This window comes from Aythya ferina, assembly GCF_964211825.1.
Source record: "Aythya ferina genome assembly, chromosome: 4".
NCBI classification, from domain to species: domain Eukaryota; kingdom Metazoa; phylum Chordata; class Aves; order Anseriformes; family Anatidae; genus Aythya; species Aythya ferina.
The window spans coordinates 2,815,057-2,837,914 of NC_140300.1; the positions used below are offsets into that span (position 1 = coordinate 2,815,057).

The 22,858-nt window shown below is 43.6% G+C and overlaps 1 protein-coding gene across 10 annotated transcripts in view; it reads left to right on the forward strand.

The window, feature by feature from the left end:
• The window catches only part of SLC4A11 (solute carrier family 4 member 11), a 133,212-nt gene that overhangs the window by 81,232 nt on the left and 29,122 nt on the right, over positions 1-22,858 (forward strand). For 6 of the 10 annotated variants that reach the window (XM_084517779.1, XM_084517784.1, XM_084517781.1 and 3 more), the window contains exons 5-10: positions 4,361-4,592; positions 5,217-5,279; positions 5,816-5,897; positions 14,480-14,603; positions 17,624-17,830; positions 22,627-22,711. In XM_084517779.1, the coding sequence (XP_084373905.1) occupies positions 4,361-4,592; positions 5,217-5,279; positions 5,816-5,897; positions 14,480-14,603; positions 17,624-17,830; positions 22,627-22,711 (793 nt within the window). The remainder of the gene's footprint in view (positions 1-4,360; positions 4,593-5,216; positions 5,280-5,815; positions 5,898-14,479; positions 14,604-17,623; positions 17,831-22,626; positions 22,712-22,858) is intronic. The other 4 variants (XM_084517780.1, XM_084517782.1, XM_084517778.1 and 1 more) reach the window with 1 other exon arrangement.

Consider the following 22,858-nt stretch of genomic DNA (forward strand, 5'->3'; position numbering starts at 1 on the left):
AAAAGGATCTTGTGCTCTGTGGGGATGGGAAGGAGGTTTTTACTGGCCTAACCAGGGCTTGTTAATACCTCTTTTCCTGAATTCCTCTGTCTTCATTTAAACCTAAAGATCCATGTGCTGCTTGTACTCCAAACAGTTTCTATGTAATTCTGATTGTTTCACTGTTTTTTGTCCCAGACAATTCCTTGACATGTTAATTCATCATTTTCTTTCTGCAGCTGCCTGCAAAGGGATCCAAGTGTACACCATAGAGATTCAGGCTGCTTAGCTGCTCTCTAGCCGAAAGCAGAAACACCCAATAGACACTGCTGTGATTTGGTTTCCTGTTTATTCCAGCTAATCAGATCTGCCTTCACGAGGTTCAGCAGGAGTGAATTCCCTGGAAACATGCAGTCTAGGAGGAGGATTGGGAAATGTTTAGTTTACGCTTGCGTTTGAGACCGTAACTCGATAAGGATAAGGCGGAAACGCACCAAGCCTCGTGGAGGCTGGAGTAGTGCAGACCTCCATCTATGCAAGTACAAAGTTAGCAGGGAGGAAATGAGCTGATATTTAATACCACTTTCAGTCTTTGGGGCTGCCAGGCATGACTCACGGTGCTCGGAGTTGTTTCAGCTCTTGTCCTACCTGCTGGTTGGAGGGACTGCCGATGTGTAAACTTCTAGCATCGCTGAAGCTGGCAAATCAAATATTGCAGGCTTCGTTGCAGGCTGTAATGTGGGCATTTAAATCTCTGCACTGAAGCCCTAAGGGCATTTTAGAGAATCCCAGAAACTTCCTTGACTTCTTTTAGGCCTCTGAGCTCAGATCCTGAAAGGTGTTTCAGCAGGCTGAACTATTATGGGGAAGAAAATGCGTAAATACTTCTAGCAGAAAAAACTTTCCTCTACTCCCCAAGTTTAAAAATACATCAAAAAAGACTAAATATCGCTTGATAATAAGGCATGGAAGTTAAAATCAGCTATTCTGTGCTCAGGAATGGAAATGTCTGTTAATAATTTGTCTTGTATAATACTACTGCCCAAGCTGCTTTGAGTTCTCGACACTTGACTGAAAGTAACCTAAGAACTTGGTCACTTAAAGTGCAAATTCTAAGCCCAAATGCAGGATCTGCTGCTGATAAGAAATAGCTGGAAGCTGCTAATGTGTAAGTGGCTTGTCTTCTGCTCTTTTCTTTTCCAGAGCTGTAGGAGTCCTGCTTTTCTGGCCTATAGTTCAGGCTTGAGCATTTTAGTGTGCTGTTGAGCAAGAAATACCAGAGGGATAGCAGGCTTTCTCAAGGCTTGAGAAAATATACTAATTGCCAGTTATTGCTTCTGTGGAGGACATGTAAAATTGTTGTGCTTGAACTATTAAGGAAATTGGGTCCTGGGTCACAGGAGAAGTGGCTCCAAGTGCCTGGGAAGAGAGAATTGCTAAAATAAAAGTGGTTGGGTCACAAATTTTATAGATGTTTCCCTTGGGTTGTCACCACCTCTGGTGGTAGTCCATGGTTCCTGTGCCCCTTCTGGAGTCCTGGAAGGGCAATCCATGTCTTGGGCAAGGTTGGCATGGTCCTTGGTAGGCATAAGGAGGAGCTGCTGACAGCTCCAACTACTTAATCGCCATCCCAGAGTCTTTCTGAAGAAAGTGCCATCAGTATTTGCAGCAGCAGCACGGAGGGAGCAGTGCTCAGGGCAACGTGTATTTTAGGAGCACCTTTTCCTAAGGTTCTTGCGGTGTATATAAACGTGGGGTTGGTCTCCAGAGCAGCAGCAAGGCTGATAACTTCCATTTTGGACCTTCCTGATGAGCGTTGAGGGCTTTGTTTTGCATGGATTGAATGTGCAGCTTTGTCTTATGGTGGTTGACCAAGAGTCCTGCCTGCCTGATGTCAGGAGAGGCTGTTTCAATGTGATTGCATTGCATGACAGCTTCTCTTGCCAGTGTATGGCTTTGCTATTAAGGGTACTTGATGCTATTAAAATAAGTATTGGGTAGCTGTCTCATTTCTTTCTCGGCAGTTTCCAGCATCGAGTCACACCAGGATACTGGATGATCTAGCTAAAAATATTTGTGAAGGAGTAGTCATTAATTTCTGCTCAAAGCAGTGGGTGTCCTGACTGGAGTAGGTTCTGTTTGAGCTATCTCTGAGGTGTTGCTGTACCAGCAATCCAGCTAATTTGTTCTTGGTTTGTCTCAGCTAGGCAGTGATGTATTTATTTCCTCTCATCATGGCACGTTGCCTTGTGGTGTTTTACGCATGTATCATACCCAATGTTATGGGAGTGATAATAAAGACAGTTATTGCCCCTATTTCTTGTAAAGGACCAGGAGAAGGAGGATAGAGAGTCTGATTTACAGAAGGCATTGCCAGGAGCTGGAGCTGAACCTTTAGGACTTGTATTAAGTAGCTGACAGAGCTGTCCTGCCACAGCAAGCAAATGGTGCTGTCTCGTGCAGATCGCTGGGGAATCAGTGTTGATTGAGATGATGTGGGCAGATAACAGCCCTCTGAATGCCTCTGATTCATTCCTGCTCTCCATCAGCCAACTTCTTGCTTCCACAGTTTTCCTTCTGGTGGCATCTCAAGCGTTGGGAGCACGATGACACGAAGCCCCTTTTGCTTGCTTGAAAGCTCCTTGATGGCTCCTTGATGCTGCAGCACTCCAGTTGCTCTTGACCTTCCCAATACTTCTTTTGCTGCCTCCTTTGCAATCCATCTCAAGTTCTCTCTAGGTTTAGTCCCTTTGCTGTCCGAACCTAAGCCCTAGGTCGGACTCTGCGTGCCAGATGAGCTGAAAGAAGACCTCAGAGAAACAGCTGCTGGTCACCACGTGATCCCATAAACATTACCAGGTGGTGATGGGTATTTTAACCTGCTCTCATACAGGGATAATGTAAGGCTGATTGGCCACTTGCAGTTAGACACCTCTTTTAGGGGGGTGATAATATGGCTGTGTCACCCTCTCCTAAAAGCAGACAACATTAAAGCCTTGGGGGTGGCGGTGAAATCCTTCAGAGAATCCTCGGTCCCAATCCTCCAAGGCTCTGGAAGAAGTGATTGATGCAAAGTAAAACAGTGTTAATTGCAATGGATGTGTACTGACAACTTGATAGTTGCTGTGATAATTACTGTAATTAGTGAGATGTTAGTGTTTTTCCCTGTGTCTAGGCTATAAATGGAAAAGGTAGAAAGGGTACATGTGAGAGGAGCGGATCTGTGACTCAGGCAGTGGGGTGGCCCCATAACGGGGAAATGTGCCAAGGTCCTGCTTGTGGAGGCAACTTGGTGGCAGATCTGTGAAAGCAATCCAGAGCGTGCTTCTCACTGAGCGTAATAGGAGCTGAAGGCTTAAATGTATCTCTAAAATCTTGTCCTGACCTCGTGAATTCAAGCTTGGCTGGCCTCCTGTGGGATGGGAGATCTGCATAACAAAGTGAGATTCCTAGGTTCCCACTTCCTTGCTTGGTCTCAAGCTGTTGAAGGACAGGACTGTTGGCCGCTTTTGACTCACTACCGTGAGCGTTAACTGCGTGCACGGATTTCTAAGAACTGTGAAATGGGAACGACGCATCTGTAGTTTGATAATTCAATTAACAAATGTCATAGCTGACAAACGCAGAAAAGGTTTGAGGTTCTGCAATACAGCGTGGCTGTTCCTTCCATCTCAAGGAAGACTCCGTGAGTCTGTCTGCGACAGCAGAGAGTTGGGGCAGTACCAGCCTTTGTCTGCCATCTGTTTTTCCTCCTGTCATGCATCGATTCAAAGCTAAATGTTATGTAGAGAGGAAGAAAACTTCCTCAGGAGTAGGAACAATAGGAGTTTAAGTATAAAAAGGTGATGAGCTGGGTGGGATTCCATCTCCCCTTCGAGCTCCTGAACTAGGAGGACAGATGGCTCTTGAAGAAGAGCTGGTTTAGATGCACTGAGATGCATGCTGACAATTCTTCATGCTTCTGAGCTGAGAGTTCATTTCTTCCTAGTAACTTTGCCTGTGTTGTTACAAACATCTTGAATTGTTTAGACCAAAAGAGGCTTCTAAATGCTCCTTAGGCGTTTATGCTTTTTAGACTTAATTCTGTGCTTTATCCTCGGCAGTGAAATTGATTTTTTTCTGCTTTCAACATCAGGGTGTAAAACTGTGCCTAGACATTCACCCATGGTTACTAAATGAGCAAAAGTGTTGATTTTGCAGGCCTTCAATGTGTTAATAACATAAAACAACTTCTCTTCTACAGTGGGATTTGGAAAGAGTGATTCCAGAATCACTGGTTTTGTGGCAGTAACGTGAAACTGTCTTGTGGACTACACAGTTCCCAGTCCTTTGCTAGGTGTTACGTACACCTGTCTAACGCTCTGACCTCTTCTCAACACAGTACCTGAAGTTAAAGAACTTTGAGGAGGAAGTCAGAGCCCACAGAGACCTGGATGGGTTTTTGGCCAGAGCCAGCATCATCCTCGATGAAACAGCCACCTCCTTGGATGATGTTCTTAGAGAGATGCTGAAACATTTTGCCGAAGATCCTGAGAACACAGAGCCAAGCTGCAACTTTGAAAAAATCATGAGCACTTTATTCACAGATTCAGGGACCCCACGAGAAGGGAATGGTAATTAATTCCTTATTTGCAATTACTGTTGTTTGTTATCCTTTCTATTGGGGGGTGTGTTGATTACTCACTACTGCATGATCCCCAGGTTTGCATGTTGCATGTGACACTAGGGTTTTATTTTTGTGACCTAGACTGAAGGGACTCATGTCTCCAAGGTTTTGTTTTGGTGGAGTTTTGTGCCTATTTCATTAAGATGAGATGTACTGGTGTTTTGTTTTGGGGGGAGGAGACTCCAGCACTGGAGTATCTTGTCTGGCCCCATCAGGTGTGATTGTCCATAAAGTGTCAGATCTGGTTTTGTACAGAGATGCTTGCTGGTGTCCCTTCAGAAGTGGCTCCTTTGCCTTGTGATTCTCCATCTGAATTCACACAGGCTGGGAGAGTTTGACTGCTTTGAATGAGTAATTGGCTGGGGAGGGCTGAGCATTTGTGTTGCTCCCAGCCTACTGGAAGGGCTGATAAGCTCCTTGTTTTACTCCAGAAATTCAAAACTGGGGTAGCCCCAGCCAACTTCAGCTTACGTGTCACTATGAGCTACCACTGAATGTCATAGCATAGTCTAAAACACTGCCTTTTAGCCCAAGATGTGAAGAAGCTTAACTAAGCGTTGTTTCTCTGTAGGCACCCATGACGTTTCAGAGCCAACAGGAATGAATATACAAACATGTACATCGCATCTCAAATGTAACTGTCACAGCCTGAGTGAATTTGTTTAACAGATATGTCAAGTCCTGAGCATGTAGTAAGCATGTTCATGCTTTGGTTACTTCTTGCTGCTTGTCTTAGAGCTTTGCATTTATAATCTCTTTAATTTAGGCTTTCTGCCAATAAAGAAAAATTAAGCAGTGCCGTAAAATGATCAGAGAATAGTAATTACAAAGAGGGGAGAGAGGGCAGGGGAGTTGGAAGATGAAGTCTCTTCTAGTCCTGTGTGTGTTGAATAATGCTAATATAATGACTTAATATTGCAGTAGGCTGCTGTTAGGGGGAGAAAACAGCTGCCTTCTCAAACTGGAGAGTTTAGGGATAGAATTCAAAAGCATCAGGTCAAATGCTTCCACTTTCTCCTATTGTCATCCCCAACCCCTGCATCAATCCAGTATGCGGTTAAATAAGTATGCTTGGTATTAGCATTTAGCTTCAGTTGGAAAGGAAATGTAATTTGCAGTGGCAAAACAAATGTAGACAAACCTGTAATGTTTCTATTTTTCTTCTCCTAGTTCACCTCTTATCAGATACAATTCAAGGGGTCACAGCAACAGTCACGGGGGTGCAGTATCAGCAGTCCTGGCTCTGTATCATGTAAGTACCTGGGTTATTAATTATAAGAATACACAAATGGCTTGAAACTTGCAGCCCTTTTTGCTGTAGGAAGGAACAGCAGTTCAGAACATGCCCTTGTAAATTTGAGTTGGTGATGTCTTTGGCCATCTGTCCTGGCCTGTGGGTTCTCTGAGCATTGTGCTGCTCCTCTCTGCAGATGGTCACGGTCTCTGTAAGGCATTAAGTTGCTGGATACTGTCTAAATCTGGGGTTAACAAACTAAGAATGCTGAAAAAATCTGAGCCAAGAAATGCTAATTACTGAAAATGTTAATCAGGAACTCCTGAATAGGACAAGTGAACTTGATCATTGACTACTTTGGCAAAGCCTGAAACCTTATCCTGAAAGACTTCTTAGACCCTTTGAAAGTGTCTAAACTTTGCAACTGAAATTGAATTCAGAAATTCATGCTATTCAGACAGTGATTGTTGTCTGGCAATTAATTCAGACCCTGTCAACTCTGTTAAATGTTGGATTGGTAAAGGCTCCGTCACCTGGGATTTATGAGGCATGGTGGCTTCACCCCAGCTTCCACTTGACTAAAACTGGATTGCTGGGTTTTGAAATCACTGTCCCAGAGTCAAGCCTGCTGGGTGAGCCAAACTGTCCCTCTGCAAAAGAAAGCCAAAACCTGAGTCACTGAGCCAACCAAAACAATGCAATTTGACTTTCTCTCACTGTATGCAGATGTAATCTAAGTCAAGTTGTCAAGAAATACCCCAGTAATTTCTCTGGGAATTAACCTATGTTGGATGGGTGCCTAAAGGCTCTGAGTAAATGCACATACTGTAGCAAAATTCAGAACTGGTTTGCTAGAACAACTGTCATAGTAGCTTTCCTCCTCCTAGCTGTGATTTTCCTATCCTCTGCTTATGACTGGAAAAAAAAAAAAAGTAGATTATTCTGCCTTAGAAATAGATTGTTTTAAACTTATTTCTAATTTCAGAGGTTGGACTCGATGATCTTGAGGTCTCTTCCAACCTAGAAATTCTGTGATTCTGTGATTCTAATCTCTTACAAAAGAGAAGGATGTGCTTTCTGTGTAAAAAGGCAACTATCTAGTTCACTTCTTTAATAGAACAGGAACCTGACATGCAGTAATGTCTAAGTGCTACTGTCAGCCTCTACTTTTTTGCCTGGGATGTACAGGACAGCTTGTATGAATGAGAAAATGAGTTCCTACACCAAAATGGTCTTTCTGTGCCAATCAACCAGGAGGGCTTCTGAGTTTTTTTTCCCCTTTGCATGCCACAGGCATGATAAGGGCACTAAGGGAATGTGTGTGCTACTCTAGGAAGTGCAGAGGGTGGAAGCTTCCATGATGGTATGTGACATGGCTCTATAGAGGGCTTTAGAGAGTTTAGAGTATTGACTTAATTAAAAAGCACTTCTAGAGGTCATGATACAAATGCTGTGGTTATATACATGAAGCTGACAAGGGTAGGTTCAGCCTTCCTACAGAAAGTGAGCCAAAACTTTGAATGCGTCCATGTGAGTAATGCTAGCTTCCATGACAAGACATGATTTGAGGAATAAGCTTACAGCCTAAAGGTGTCTTGTGCAAAACTTTCCTTGTTTCTCCCTTTTGTTGCTCTGAAGAGGGAGAAGAAAGTGGTGGGAAAGCGGTGATGAGTTATTAACTATAATTATATAATTATTGCACTGTATTTCTGCTGCAGCTATTGTGCAACAGATTGAGAACCATATTTTTAGACCTTACGTTTTTCTTGAAGTCAGATTGCAAAACAACTTCCAAAACTCTGAAGTAGAAGGAATTTGTTGATGATTTTTTCCTGTATGAGTGGGAAGAACCTTTAAGATATCTTTTTACTGTTCTTTCTCCTTGTGCTTAATATCTATACTCTTTGTTAAATCTTAAATCAGCGCTGCTGTTTTGTGTGCCTTAACTTGTTATTCGTAGCAAATGAGATAGGCTTGAGTATCCTAAGATTATATTGAGGAATAGCAGCTCAGGGATGGCTTTGGTAGTACTGCTTCTGCATTGATTTTGAGGAGAAATGTTAAATCCTAAATTAGCTTAGAAAGACAAACATACCTGTGTGTGGGATCTTCACTGAGTTTTACAGAGCCTAAATGAGGAGGAGCGTTCCTAAAGGACACAAACCTGGTTCCTTCTCTCTTCTGTGCTGGGAAGAGAGACTGTTCTTATCACTCCACCTTAGGTTTTACACTGCATGCTTCTGAGGTTAAGTAGCTATTCTGCTCCTGCTGTAATTTGCACTCTCACAGTTTCAGGTCTGTTGAACCACTAGCGAGGTCAGATACCATATGCATCTGGGCTACATCCACAGAACAGAATAAGCTGCCTGGGGAAATCAAAGATCTCAAGATTTAAATGTTCTGCTGAAGTCCAGCAAAGCTGGTTTCTGACTCAGACTTCAGGGTTAGGTTTTGCCAATTCCTGACAAAAATGATTTTTCTGAAGCCATTACGAGGGTACGTAAGCATAAGAAAGCCTTGAGGTTGCTTCATTAAAATGCTGCTTAGCTGGGTGCTGATGTCCCACTACCAAGTGAGTAGTGGGCACTTGCTACCCTTCAGCTGCAGAGGTGTGAAGATAGGTTTTTCTAATGAGAAAGCAGATCTTCAGAGATGCAGCTTAGCTTCATCAGTCAAGTTTGTAATCACATAGCTTAGAAACCACGGACACAGCTTTTTTCTTCTGTTCATAGCATTTACCAGAAGAGCAAGACAAAATGTTATGGACACCTCCTGTCTCCAGTGTGAAGCTGATTCGTTAGAGAACTTGGGACAAGGGGTAGCCAAGGACCTGTTTGAGAGTAGGGAGTGCCAGGAGTGCTGAACTGTCATCTGCAGGTTTAATTGGTCGTTTAGCATGAGGAAGCTCAGATTTTAGGAGTTCATAGACACACTGTGGTACCCCTCTAGCATGTAATGATTGCAGCATTGCTTAGTTCCCCAAGGAACCAGCCAGATCCACCGTGATCCAGAGTCTGGAGGGGGTAAACTGAGTATACTTCACATATCTGGATTCAGAAAGCTGGGGAAGAAGCCCATATAAGAGCTATTGGTTTTGGTTATGCCCAGCTCTGTGGCTCAAAAAGCCCAAGGATAGCCCCCCTTGTCCAGCGGAGAGCATGTGGAGGAGTGGTTTTCATCACAACTAAGTCCTGTCAAACCCAATTGCTTCTTTCACAGTGTGACAAACGGAGATGCAAATGCCAGACTTTTTTTTTTCCTGGGATGCGGTGAAGAATCCCTAATTCTAAGGGTGTTAAAGTTACTGTCAGTTGACTGCTGGTATATTTCTTTACTTGATGTCCTCTAGGAGAAACAGCAGCTGTTTGGATTATTGAACAAATGTTGCCTGCGCTGAGTGGAACTCCTCAGGCAGTACCACCTCTAGGCTATATTCTCCTTGCCAGGAGATGGGTATGATTTGTTTTCCAGAGTTGAGTCCTTAAAAGAACACGGAAGCAAGCTGCTTCGTAGTCTGTGTTCAGTAATTGAAGAGCTGTTTCCTTTGGTTGGGTTGGTAAGGCACAGGAACTGGTGAAGGGTTTACTTTCAGTGCATTCAACTGATTTTTTAAAGCTGTTCTAACAGGTAAAGCAGAGGAAAAACCTATCTGCAGGTGAAGAGGGTGGTTCAAAGGCTTGTGTCATCCATGTTGCTATAAAACTTGTTGTTTTCATAGTATGTCATTGCAAAAATTCACATGGAGGAGGGTAGCTCAAAAATACCAGTAGCCTTCCAAAAGTTAGTGGTGTGAGGTGACTCGAAGCAGCAGTCTGGCTTGATATCCAAAAAGAGTAGCATTTAGGAATATTAGTAGCATTTAAGAATATTAACTTTTTTTCTAGTGTAAAACCAATGGTTGTATGAAACCTTGTTACCTATGCATCTCTGAACAAAAGTAAAGCCTACACAAAAGTGCCACACTGGATGCACATCTAAAAATTTGCCCAGTCCCAGGGGCATGTAGGTCTACAGAAGAGCCACTTACTGCTGGTTTAGGTGTTGAAAAGACTTCAAAGAATTTAGATTTCAAAGAAATCTTAGTTACTGTGTACCCTGCAGAACAGTGCCCTTCTTTCAAATGTCTAAATGGGATGCTGTGGGGAATTGAATGGTTCAACTCTTTAAAACAAAAACAACAAAAAAAAAACATTAAAGGAATGATTCCAAGACTCGAAGTTTGCAAAACAAGCCCATTCTCTGCACTTTGCAGCAGTCATCTGTCAAGTGCTATTTGGGTTCAAAGATCTTCAAGTACATAAAGGCACCCTCGATGGACTGTCCCAGGTAATGTCAGTCCAAGCTCTTGCAGATGCTGTGTTATGGAGGGGAGTTCTCAAATCCAAATTATTCACTGCGAGTTTGAGTCCCAAAGGAGAGCTCTTGGCAAGAAGGATGAGTCACTCCAGTGCCCACAATGTGCAGGGCTGTCTCCTTATGCACTGGCCCATAGGAAATACTTTCTCCCTAACTCCCCTAGAGAGGATTTGTCTTCCTAGAGCTCCAAATGCATTTACTGCTCCAAGACGATACTCATCCTGGAGCAATTTTTCTCTGGACTGCTGAAACAACCCTGTGCCAAACTGCTGGTGAGCTGGCCTGCTGGTCACAGCTTCATTCCTCGCTTGTAAATTCTGGTTTCTGAAAAGCCTGTGCCTGGAGCTGGTTCACAGAAGATTTATTTGCAGTGGATGCGAACAAGCAGTGTCATTGTTGTTCTGCACTGGGACAGGAAAAGGCTGGCTAGCTGATTACCTCTACTGGGCATTTTTTCTTACTGCAGGGGACAATTTGTTTCTGAATTGACTTCCTTTCTTGCCCTGCTTCAAGGTGGCTTCTGTTTTTCTTGGTCTCTGAAGTTTGGCCATTTTTAGGATTTGTATGAGGAACGTGTTATTGATCTGATAACATCTTGGGTGTGGGGTGGACCAGCAGCATGTGCTACTTAGGGTATTGATGATTTTGGGGGGTTGTTGTGGGTTCTCACCATCCAAGTGCCACGCTGGATGCTTGCAGGATAAGCAGCCTGGAAGGAAGAGGACAGCAAAGCAGGAAAGTGTGTTATAATTCAAACAGCCTTTTTTTATGAGGTCAATTATTGGAGAATAATGATGAAATTGCTGAGAATGCAACCTGGTGTCTCATTAAATCATAACCCAGTATTTCCATATGTGTGTAATACTGGGTGAAAATAGATTTTTCAGTGTGCTGTCCAAACCAGACAAGAATCAAATTTAGCTCAACACAGACCAAAAGGGAACTTGGAGCCTCTGGCCAAACCAGACTGAGTTTAGTCAGCTGAAAATGTCTTGCTAGCCCTCAGGTTTCTGGAGGGGTTTTAGCTATTTGCCCTTCAGATATTTTTCAGTGGGAGTTTAAGTGCTGCTTGGAGTTGTTTTGTTTTCAAAGTGCCTCTATTTTGGCCAGAACTGTGCAGTTTTACCTACAGATCTGCATAGCTTTTGATTTCTCCATGTGAACCAAATTGTTGTTGTTGTTTACTTTACAAATATTTGCACAAATCTAGGAAGGGCTTCAGTATGAGCTCTTTTTGTATTTGTATCTAGCTTCTGGAATTAAAACAAAATGGAGCAGGAAGTGCTAGACCAGGAACTAGCTGGACTTAGGTCAGTTAGGGAACAGCTGAGATTGAGTTGCTGATTGACACATGGGCAGAAGGGACAGGGCCTTACATTGAAAGTACTGAGAGCAGGTTTTTGTCCAAATAACTGGATACAGCAGTAAAACCAAGCTTGGTGTGGATGAGGCTGCACTCAGTGGACAGGCACTGCTCCTCCACTCCATGTAGCAAAGCTCGGGTGCATCAGACCCCGAGCAATAATAATCTGGCAATAATATATGTGCAAAAGTTGACCATAAGTTTAGTGGTCTACCCCCAGTTTTACTGGTGTAAGTGGTATTGGGATTTAGCTGAATGTGTCAGTGCATCGGTGTCAGTCGACCTCTTTACAGAAGAGTTGATAGAAACCGTTGATAGTTGATAGAAAGCCTCAAACTCCAGATCTGTACATAAAACTGTTCCAGATAAAGATGTGTAATGATGACAACAGGTTTGTCAGTGTCTTGTGAATGTGTTCAGTGTTGTTAAATCTTTAGTAAATCTAACCATCCTAAGTTCTTTTTAGGGCGTGCTTCAAAGTAAGAAATCATCAGACTCCTGATTTAGAGAAATGCAAAGTTTTGGGGTAGCTGCTTAGAAAACTCAGGACAGCTCTAGAGAGGATCAGCAGGCTTTGTGGCTTGTATGTGAAAGTGAGCTGTCTTTGCAGAGTTAAGTTTATCCCTTCAAGCTGAAGAAGCTCTCAGATTGACCTGATATTATAAACTGTCACTGTTGGTAGGACTGTCACCTCAAAAAAGCACAGCCTTACAGACGAGTTACCAGAGCCCAAACATGTCCCTGTCACTTCAGGAAGAAAGCTAGCTGCAGCATTTAACCTGAAGAAGAGGTGTAGCTTGCTTAATTATAGCCCTATATAATTTTTTCTTCAAGTAACCTGCAATCTCAGGAGCAGGGCTCCTGTGCCTTGGCTTTCCAGCCTCAGGTAGGAGCTGAAATCCTGTGTTGTTTTTTTTTTTTTTTTTTTTTTGAGGTTTCATTTCTTGGATTCATTCAGACATGGTGGGATCAGGCAAGCTGCTGAGCAGTGCTACTGAGAGGTGGCTGATGAGTTTGTACGTGGTGTGTAGGTACAGGTTATGTTCCCATGTATGCCTTGGTATCCTGCCCCACCTTCAGCAGTGGGGCACGTGCTGGTGTGATCATCCCTTGTCCTGTAATAAGGCCGTGTTCTGTACTTCAGTCACTCCTTGCTTTGTCGGGAACTGCCTGATAGACACAGTAGGAAAGGAATGATGTCTGGAAAGTGTTGGTACAGCACTGTGAGCAACAGGTATCTAATAACTGTTTCTGGCCATCTCCAGAGTAGAATTATGTTCAGAATGACCAGAAATACTTCATTTTCAAAGCAAATTTAGTGAGCTTGACAGCTGAGGTATGAACCTCAGGCAAAGCTTGCACTCCATTTCAATTACTTTAGAGAAGACTTATTCCTAACCTTAGGACCTGCCTTGGTTTTTCTCTCTTCCAATGCTAATTCAAATGACCTGAGTAGAAAGAAGTCAAGGCCCCACGGTGGAGGGGAGGTAGGAAATATGAAATGCTGTTTTCTTACTCATAACCTACTTTACAGCTTCATTTCATTACAGTGAAGCTGTTTGGTTGCTTTCAGGCAAGTGCCTTTGTCAGACTAATTTGTGTAAGTAGCTTGACTTCCTGATGACAGACTGGAAGCAAACTCACTAAGAAAATATTTGATGGGGTGTCTTGGTATGCAAGTTTCTGGGAACTTCATGAGAAATGTGATGTGCTCCTAGCTAGTATGTCCCCAGCCAAGGATCTTCAGGAGCCATTACTGGAAGTGACCTTCGGGTTATGTGAGTTTGAGAATACATCTTAAAAAGAAAGACAAGTTGGAATGATGGAAGAGATGATCTAAGGACTATGATAGGTGACTGCTGGATGAATAAAAGGCAGCAAGCAGTCTAAATGACTTTGAACCATAGGGAAAAAAAAAAAAAAAAGCACTTTGAATTGGGAAAGCAGACTTTCATGCCTCTTTCTGTGTTGATATGCAAAATCTGTGTGTTTCCCTGTACTTTCTAGGAGACTATTAGAAACAGGAGAGCTGCAGTCAAGGCTGGTGATGACCTACTGCAACTATTCCGTGCCAGTTTGTTGCTTTTTCAGAGTTTCCCAGCAGCAGAAGTGATGATAACCCAGATCACAGCTCTGTTTAAATATCCCATTGTGGTGACAGACCTGGTCTTTCATGGCCTCCAAAAATACCCTGTGTTTATTTCAAACAACCTGTTGCTAGTCTAGGTTGTAGTGGACAAAGAGCCAGTGGGGCTGGCCCCTGAGCAGTAATCCTGCCTGCTACAGCCTCTGCAGATCCTGAGCATAGAGATCAGCTTGGTTTCTGTAACACCTGTACCAGAAAGGGGAAAACAACAGCTGAGAGCAAATTGGGAAATCCATTCAAACAGATCTGCCCAAGGCGAAAGAAGTGGAAATATGTTGGTTTGGCATCTTGCCTTAATGTTTCCAAAAGCGTTTTAGAAGATCAGATGAAATGAAGTGTAAACTGCTCTCCCTTAATGTAGGTGTTATTTTTAAGAGGTCTATTTTGCAGGAGTTTCTACAAATACGAAGTATATTGCAATCTTTTGATTTGTTGGTTTTAAAAAGCTAAAAGGCAGATGGGGGTGAGGTGGGGAGAATAAGCCTTGTAACTTTTAAAGTGACTTCCTTTTAAGAAAATGTGTATAAAAATCTATAAAACTAGCAGAATCGGGCTGAATGTAGGTTGAAGTCACTGTTAAAGACTTCAGAAATGAACCTTTCATAACCAGCAGCACTTTGTTTTTAGAACCAAAATGTGTTTTATAAACTCTCGCACCAAGAGAGCACAGCATGTTTCAAACTTGCACAGCATGTTTCATAGTGCCGAGTATAACCATGCCATCTTTCTCCACAGTTGCACTATAAAGTCCCTTCAGCGACGTCACGTTTGCATCAGCCGCCTCGAGAGACCTCAGAACTGGGGTGAAAACTCTTGTGAAGTGAGATTTGTGATATTAGTCTTGGCTCCTCCTAAAATGGTGAGTGCTGCTCTCATTCCCTGTGTTACTTCAGGGGATTCTCCAGAGATAGTTTCTTGGTCTCCTCCTAGAGTTAATGACAACACGTTATTTTTGAGACATAATGGGATATGAAAAGGCCTGAGATTTTCCCACCCCTTGTCAAGATGGCTTATTCTAACAGTGTGTGAAGGGTGGATTACAATTGTCTGTGTCCTCAACTTATTCTGGGGAATAGCCTCTAGCCTGACATGGGAGAACACTGCAGGTCAAGTGTCTAAGAGTATGGGGACTGCAATTTTTGCTGGAGGTACAGCCACGATGTGTGTAATGCTCCACAGATTCAGCTTTACCAGTTTAGCTACCTGGTTTTGGAAGTAAAGGCCATTCCTAGTTAAAATAAAGGCTGTTTCTAGTTAAAACCATGCTTGTGAAGGACTATTTTAAGTCTGCAAAAGCTTGGGCTGCTCTTAATGGGACAGTTACGCTGCAGATGTGGCTGCATCAGTATAGATGGACCTACATCTCAATTATATCAGCCCATGAGTTCTCTTGCAGTACAGGTGAAGCTATTCATATTCAGAGCCTGGAGTGCTGTGTAAAGTCACTGTGCCAAAGTGTTTTTATAGCTTTTGGAACTTGAAGCAGTAAGGTTAAAGTTTGCTCGGGTGTACTTACTGGTTCTCAGGTGCAGACAAGGCCAACAAATGACCTTGTAATATGCTTGTTCATTGCAATATCAGGGGAGGCATCAAGGTCAATTAGGAATCAACATCTTCCCTTCCTAGAAAGCAGTGGCTTAATCAACTTGGTGTGTCCTGCTAACTAATGGTTGAAAGGTTCAAGTGAAAGACCTTTTCACACTTAAGTTGGCTGTTAACACCTTGGGGTTACTAGGTCTGTGCTCCTGGGAGGTCCTGGAGAGGTTGGGGACCTTCTCTGGAACAAGACAGATCCAGATTTAATTTCCTGCCCTTCATTTCTATCTGTATGACCCTGGGACCTTTTAGGCTGCTCTGTCTCCTCCCCCTTCCACCATCACTGTTGTTTAAATGGAAATACTGGTGTTTCCTTCTGGCAGATCTTTTCCCAGCTGAGCACTTCAATGCTTTTGGCATAGATCTCAAACCCAGCAGGCTGAAAACAAATTGATGTTCCCTGTGAGAAGCAGCAGGCAAACAACAACCTGCCCACAATTGCATCGATCTCTCATTGTGTGGCAGCTCACTTATCTCCAGCCAGCTATGTGCAAAGCGCCCAACAAATGGCCCTGCATCCGCTTGTGTCCTGAAAGCTTGCAATTCCAATGGGCAGCATCAAATTAAGGAAAGGGAGTGGAGGCCAAGCAGAGCTGGAGTTGCCAACATGCTTTATTTTAAATGAGTTTATCTAGCCAGCTCTAAGTACGCATTTCTGGTACAGCAGTTAAAATAATTAACCTGCTGACATTAACAGATTAAATGAGTCTTGGTTGGGGGGAGGAGGAAAAGTCCAGGAAGTAGGCATCTGTTGCACTGAGGAATCTAGTTCCTTATCCATCACTAATATGGAAGATGGAAAAACTAGAATACTCTTTCAAATCTCTATGGTTCCTTAGCTTCTCCAAACTGTTCTTCTGTCTCTGGGAAAGATTGGTTAGAGTGGGGAAAATAAAGCAAAGGAGCAGTGTTGGGTAGCCTGAAGTAACCCACTCTAACACCCAGCCCAAGGAGACTGCTCCTAGGTAAGGAGAAGCCTTCCCTGTAATGGCAAATCTAGGCTGGTTTAGTTTGAATGGATCAAGATTACAAACTCTAAAAGCAAACCCCAGAGCAGGCTATCTTCTCTTACATCCAGACTCTTCTCCAGAAACTTAAAATGAGCATGTCCTAGCAAGTGTGTCTGAAGGGAACTTCCCTGTGATGGAGGGAGAACAGATGAAAGGAGAAAGCAGGGCAAAGTGAGTAATAGAGCAAGCAGAGCGTTAGTGGTGACAGTGCTACCTGCATGTCCATGCCTCGGTGTTGAGCATCACTGAATTACTCAGCTGTGTTCATGAACAAATTGTTCATCTGCTTTGTTACGAATCATGACAGCTTAAATTAATCACATGCTCACTACTACCTTCTACAGTAATGCGAGCAGTTTAGAGGCTGCCCAAAAGAGGGTGGCTGTTTGGCTATCGGCAGCAGTGGCTACCTGATGGCTGTTGAGTATAGCTAAGAGAAGAGGGGAGTTAAAACATTTCATCAAAAGGGGACTTTTAAGGAGCTCTGATTCTGTAAACTGCCTTGGTAAGCATCTTACCTGCTTTGACCCATGTATGCAAGCAGATGAGCAGATCTGGGTTTGCAGAGCCTGGGTTTTGTAGGTTTGTGTAGAGATGAAGAGCTCAGTCTCCTTTATTCCTTCCATATGTACCTAATTTCCAAGGTGCTCAGAGCAACAGGAGGGCAGGCTTTGGATACTGTTAAAGGTCGACCATCAAAGACTGGGCCCATGGCTTACAGAAACATTAACCTAAGTGGGCACTTGCTCCTTTCCTTGGTTGTGGTCTTCTGTCCCTTCCAGGATTTGGTGAAGATGGACAGTGCTGCTTGTGTGTGCTCGCTGCTTTTTTCCCTCTCTGCTTTTTTTCCATGCCAGTAGTTGCTTTAGCTGAGAGCTCTCAATCTCCACTTGTGCTGCCAGAACTGCCCCAGAGAAGCCAACGGGATCGATTTTTATTTTAATGCCCAGAAAACAGGAAGCTGAAGCAGATATGCACAATTGATCTCTCAGAACAGATATCTGTACTGCAGGAGCCTTTACTACAGTCTCTTTTCACCCCAGTAGTAGCAATGCTGAGATGTTGCAGGGCTAGCAAAGACTTAATTATTTAGTTATAGCAGCCATGAAGAGGGAATAGGGGATGAAGTGCATGCTTAGCTTGATTCAGACTTGGCTCAAGTCCTGGAGTCTTGGAAGATGATGCCTAGTGGGGCAAATATTTCATTTTATGTTCCGGCAGTGAAAGGAAATAGTTTTAAATTTTTCATATTTCTCTTTTTTTCCCCCTTCAGAAAAGCACCAAAACTGCCACGGAAGTGGGCCGGACCTTTGCCACCATGTTTTCAGACATAACCTTTCGCCAGAAACTCCTAGAAACCAAAACCGAAGAGGAGTTCAAGGAAGCCTTAGTCCACCAGCGCCACTTGTTGACGGTGGTGAATCAGAGACCCTCGGCAATGAACGATGGGCACAAGTCACACAGTCCTAAGCCCCTCAAGGTAAGGTTGGCCAACGTCTCCCAGTGGTTTGGTGTCCAAATAAGTAAATGCAATGGTTTTGGGGTAAGGATTTGAAGAGCTTGTGGTGCTTGCATACATTAGGCTTGTCTAGCTAGCTCTCTGAACTGAGCTTTCTATAAACAGCTCCCATGTGTATGTCCACTTTCCTCAGCTCCTGCTGTAAATCTAAAGAAAACACTTCAAAGGTGCAGGTGCTGAAGGGACACAGAACAGTAGGGGGGTGAAATGGTTGCAGGACTTGGAATCCAGATGCCTAGTCGAGTGGGGGACTAATGGATCACTGTGTCAGTCCAAGGCACTTAATCCTTACAATCAGAAGTCTCTGAAGAAGCTGCTGCTTGTCTTTCCTACAGCTGAAAGGCTTCTTGGCTGTCCCTGCTCAATAACTTCACTTAAAGGTTGCCTGTCAGTACGTGGCCTGATTTCTCCCTGTTTGATCTGTAGCTCTGTAAAACGTTACTTGCTTTGTACTCAAGTTTGAGGGAAATGCTGTAACTCCGCTTTCTTTTCTGGAATTTCCTGTGTATTGGTCACTGCTTTGCCTTTCCGTTCAGAAATTCATTCTTTAACCAAGCAGCATACCTGAAAAACAAACAGTTTGTACCATCCCTAGTCATCTGCTCCTGCCCTACAATTGCAAATAATAACCTTAAAGGACAACTTTTGGGTTGTCTATATTGCAGAGGCTGGCAAATTCACCAATTCTTTTCTTACTGAAGTAGATTTAAGGAGTTTTGATATGCACATCTGGAAACAAGTAATGCTCACGTTTTTCCAGCATTCTCCCCTTGTTTATAGGTAGTGCTTTGAACTTTGTTAGACCCCGTACCTGCTCGTAAGTGGTGGTTTCTACCTGCATCACTGGGACAACAGCTTTGGCCAGACAGAGCTTTCAACAGCTCTGAGCCAATGCAGTGCATAATGACAACTTTTTTTTAATGCTTCCTCTTGACATTGGTTGCTCTTAGTCTGGATTTGGTAAATGAAGGGTTTTGAAGGTGTTATAGCCTGCATCCCTTGAGAGCTGAAGGATGTGTAGTAGTAAGTCTGCTTTATCATGTCTCTTGAAAAGCTGCCCCTGCTTGCCCAAAGTGGGACTTGCCAGGATTGATTTTTAGGAGCTATGCTGGAGACTTCTTTCCATGTTCCTGGCAAGCCAAATTTTGCCTGGAGAAGAAGGGTTGATTTGAGGTCGTAGCCTGCATTCATCAGTTCTAAGGAAAGCCATCTCCAGAAGCCCTTCTCTTCTGCCTGTCCTGTGTGACAGCCCTCTAGAATGAAACCATTTAACATCAGAATAAACTGATATGCAACCAGAGGTGTAATTTCAACCTGTGAGCCACCCTGAGTGAAATACATACCTTAATCTGGAGCTGCTGTGTTATTACAAGCAAGCCTGCAGGAGGGTCAGATCTCTCAGTGGTATCTGCCTCCCACCTCCCTTTATCCCTTGATCCTGCAGTGACAGGAGAAAAATGGACCTCAAATGCTGCGTGAGTGGGATTTTTAGCAATTGCTCATTTCTATCTGTGCTAAAATACCGAAGGGGGCATGGCAATTGTGTACCATGCTGTGCCCACAGCACAGTCGGTTTGCTTTGCCTCATCTCAGGATTATTTAGACAAAACAGCATCCTCACAGCTATAATCAAGTCAGCCTGAAATCCTTTTGTTTACTGAGGCATCTAATTGTGATTTTGCTCATGGAGGAGGTCCTGATGGTTTTGATGTTTTCTAGCTGTGACCATATCCGTTCCATACCACTGTGTGTGATGGAGGGGTGTATTTTCCAAAAAGGGCTGGGCTGTGCCTGCTCAGCAGTAGCAGGATGGAGGATGGCTTCTGTCACATGAACTTCATCTAGAATAGCTCTGGGAAAGAAAAGCCTTCTGAGTAAGTCCACCTGGTATCAGTATGTCAAATCCAAAATATAGCAGGGCCAAGAGAGCTACCACCACAAATGGAATAGAAGAACAAGCCACACATCCCCTACTGAAGGGGAAAGAAGCAAGGAATGGCAGGCCAAGAAATTTCTGGCTCCTGAAGGTGTGAGGAAGCCCTTCAAAAAGGGTGAGGATGGAGTGCCAGCGTTGTTCTTCCCAAGATTTTATTAAAACTTTGGGTGGTGAAGACTCAGATGGCAGGAAGTGAAAGCCAGATTGAAACCTGTTTGGAGTAGAGCTACATGATGATGATGCACAGTTGACAAAAGTGCTGCCCAAAAATGGCTTTAACTTGAGACACAGTCAAGTTTACTGATCTCTCTACTCAATGTAACTCAAGCTGAGCATGAGGTTAGAGCAAAGAGGAAGGTAAGAGGAGGATCAGCCATCCAGGAGAAACAGCTTTCCCCATATTTAGCCACAGACTTGATATCAGTGGTCCATATAGAAACAGCACTGATCTTGATGGCCCCATCCCAAGCTAAACTTGCCCACTGGCAAGAAATAAAATGCATAAAGGGATGAGGAGTCTCAAAAATAACCCGTTGCCTCCCCTTTTCTCAAATCTGCTTCAATGAGTGTCGTGGGGCAAGAAGTTTGGCGGTGTTTTTCTGCTCGTCCACTGCTGCCTGCTCATAGGCAGTGTGCATGAGTGCCCCTTCCAGCCCCAGGCAAGCAGCAGGCGTGTGGATTCTTCCCCCGAAGGTGAGCTGCACTGAGCATCCCTTTCCCATACTCGCCGCAGTGAGACAAGTAAACATATTAGTCATTAAAGCTATTGTGATTCTCTGGCTGACTCGTGCCTTCAGGAATGTCTTTCTGGGGGGCAAAATTAAATTGCTTTTCAAGTGCGTATGGCTTTGATGTCCAAATATGCCTGTTGGGTGAAGTTCATAGTTCTCAGAAATGCTTAAAATGCAGAAATGCTGTTGTCTGTTTTCCTTCCCTCCTGATTTTTCAGGGTAGAGATCTGAAACTGTCCTGAAATAATACAGGTGTATTGGCAAAATGCAACAGAAGTGACTTAAAGAGCTGAAATATAAGATGTGGTAACGACTGATAAAGGAGTTGGTCCTTTGAGGGATCTCTTACATTGGGGGTTTTGGGTGTGTGCTGTGGAGTATTCCCTTTACAGATGGTGTTTTTATTTTGCTATATCTTGTGATGTAACCCTGAAATTCCAGACACTGCAAGGCAGATAAGCCCCATGAGAAAAAGCAAAGCTGCACAGAGTCTGTTAAATGAGCACTGTAGGGCTGAGTCCCTTCTAAAGCAGTGCTTTCTATCAGTTTCTACTGGAAAAGAAGTAGGGGAGAAGAAAGTATTCTGGAAAGGGAAAAAAAAAAGGGTGGGGGAGAGAGGGTTATGGCTTGAAATAAGGATAATTAAAGGGAAAAAGGGGGGAAGAAAGGAGGAAGGTACAAGCAAAGACCATGCAGAAGCACAGAGGGAAGGAAAAAAACTCTCCTGTAGAGCCTAGTGATATGGTTTAGTGGAGGACTTGTTATTGTTAGGTCAGAGGTTGGACTAGGTGATCTTCTACCCTAAATAATTTGGTGATTCTGCGATCAATGAGCATTGTTTGGCCACATCCTGTGAATCAGGGCCTCAATACGCCTACCACTTTTTTGGGAGGACTCGATGATGTCTTCATAAGAGCCCCCCTTCTCCTTCCCCACCTTTTATTGCTGAATGTGACAACGTATGGTAAGGAATATCCCTCTGGTTGCTTTAGGTGAGCAGCCCTGCTGATGTCCCCTCCTTGCCTGTTGGCTTTTGTGGGGACTTGGAGGGAGTCTTGGTGCTGTGCCAGCACTGCTCAGCAGCAGACACAACACTGGTGTGATACCAGAGCACAGCACTGTATGGGGCTGCTGCAGGGAAAGTGAACTCCAGCCCAGCCAGACCCTGTGCTCTGAGTTGAGGATAACAGGGAAAAAATAAAATAAAAATCTGACAGGTGCCTCATTTGCAAGTGTTGCCTGCTTTGACGCTTTCCATGTGCTTTTTGTAAGGATGTAGCTGAGAACTGGGAGGCTGTAAGTCAACAGCAGCTGTCGTGTGTTTCTAAAAAGCTCCTTGTTGCCTGTGCGGTGTGTCAGCTCACATAAGCAAACATATTGCACCTTGCAGGCCCCCAGAGCAGGAGTAAAAGGAATGCATCTGAGTTTTTGGAACCCTTTCACGATGATCTTATTGCTTTTTAATGGGCAGAAACTCACAGTTTGACTGTGAAGCTACTCCAGCTTGTTCCCTTGGGGTGGGGTTTGGGGTGTAGATGGTCTTAGTTCCCTTACTATATCCGTTTGAGGTCTCTTCTGTAGCGATGCCAAGGAAAAGAGCACTTTCTGGGGATCTCCTTTTAGAGGCTTAACATGGATTTGGGGAAGAGTTTGTGGTAAAATACAAAGAAAAGTTTGCTGAAGCAGTGGGAGGACACCCCTGACCTCGTGTTAATCCAGTAGGGACCCAGGCATTACCCAGTGCCCTGAGGTCCAATCCTGCTGTCATCCAGGGTGTCTTCAGCAGGTCACTTCCACGCTGTGCATCAGCTCCCCCACTTGCAAATCAGGGATGCGGATATGAATGGGAGGGGAAAGAGGGAAGGAAGGGAGGAAAACAGGGTGGTCTGGGGGATTTTTCTCTTTTACAATGCTTTTGAGGATACAATTTGAGGTGTGAAGGGTTTATTTTTATTATCATTACAAAATCCAATTTGAATGCCCTATTCAAAATGACCAGTTTTGCTCCTATCAGTATTGAATAAGAAGGTTAATCTCTTTAACAATGCATGAGCCTTTAAACTGACACAGCATTTCCTTCCTTTCTTTAGTTGCACGAGTTTCTCAATGTTGGCAAGGGGATTTCTGATGACATTGCACGAAGATTTCCAGTGTACGCTTTGGACTTCACTGATGGTATGTTGGCCAATGTTTATGGAAGCATTGGCCTGATTTTTAAATTTTTGTGATACAATGTCCTGTTTACAGTGTGCATTGAATGTTCTTTGATATGTGTAATGGCTCTCTTATTTCTTATTCAAAAGAATATGTTGATAAAAGCTG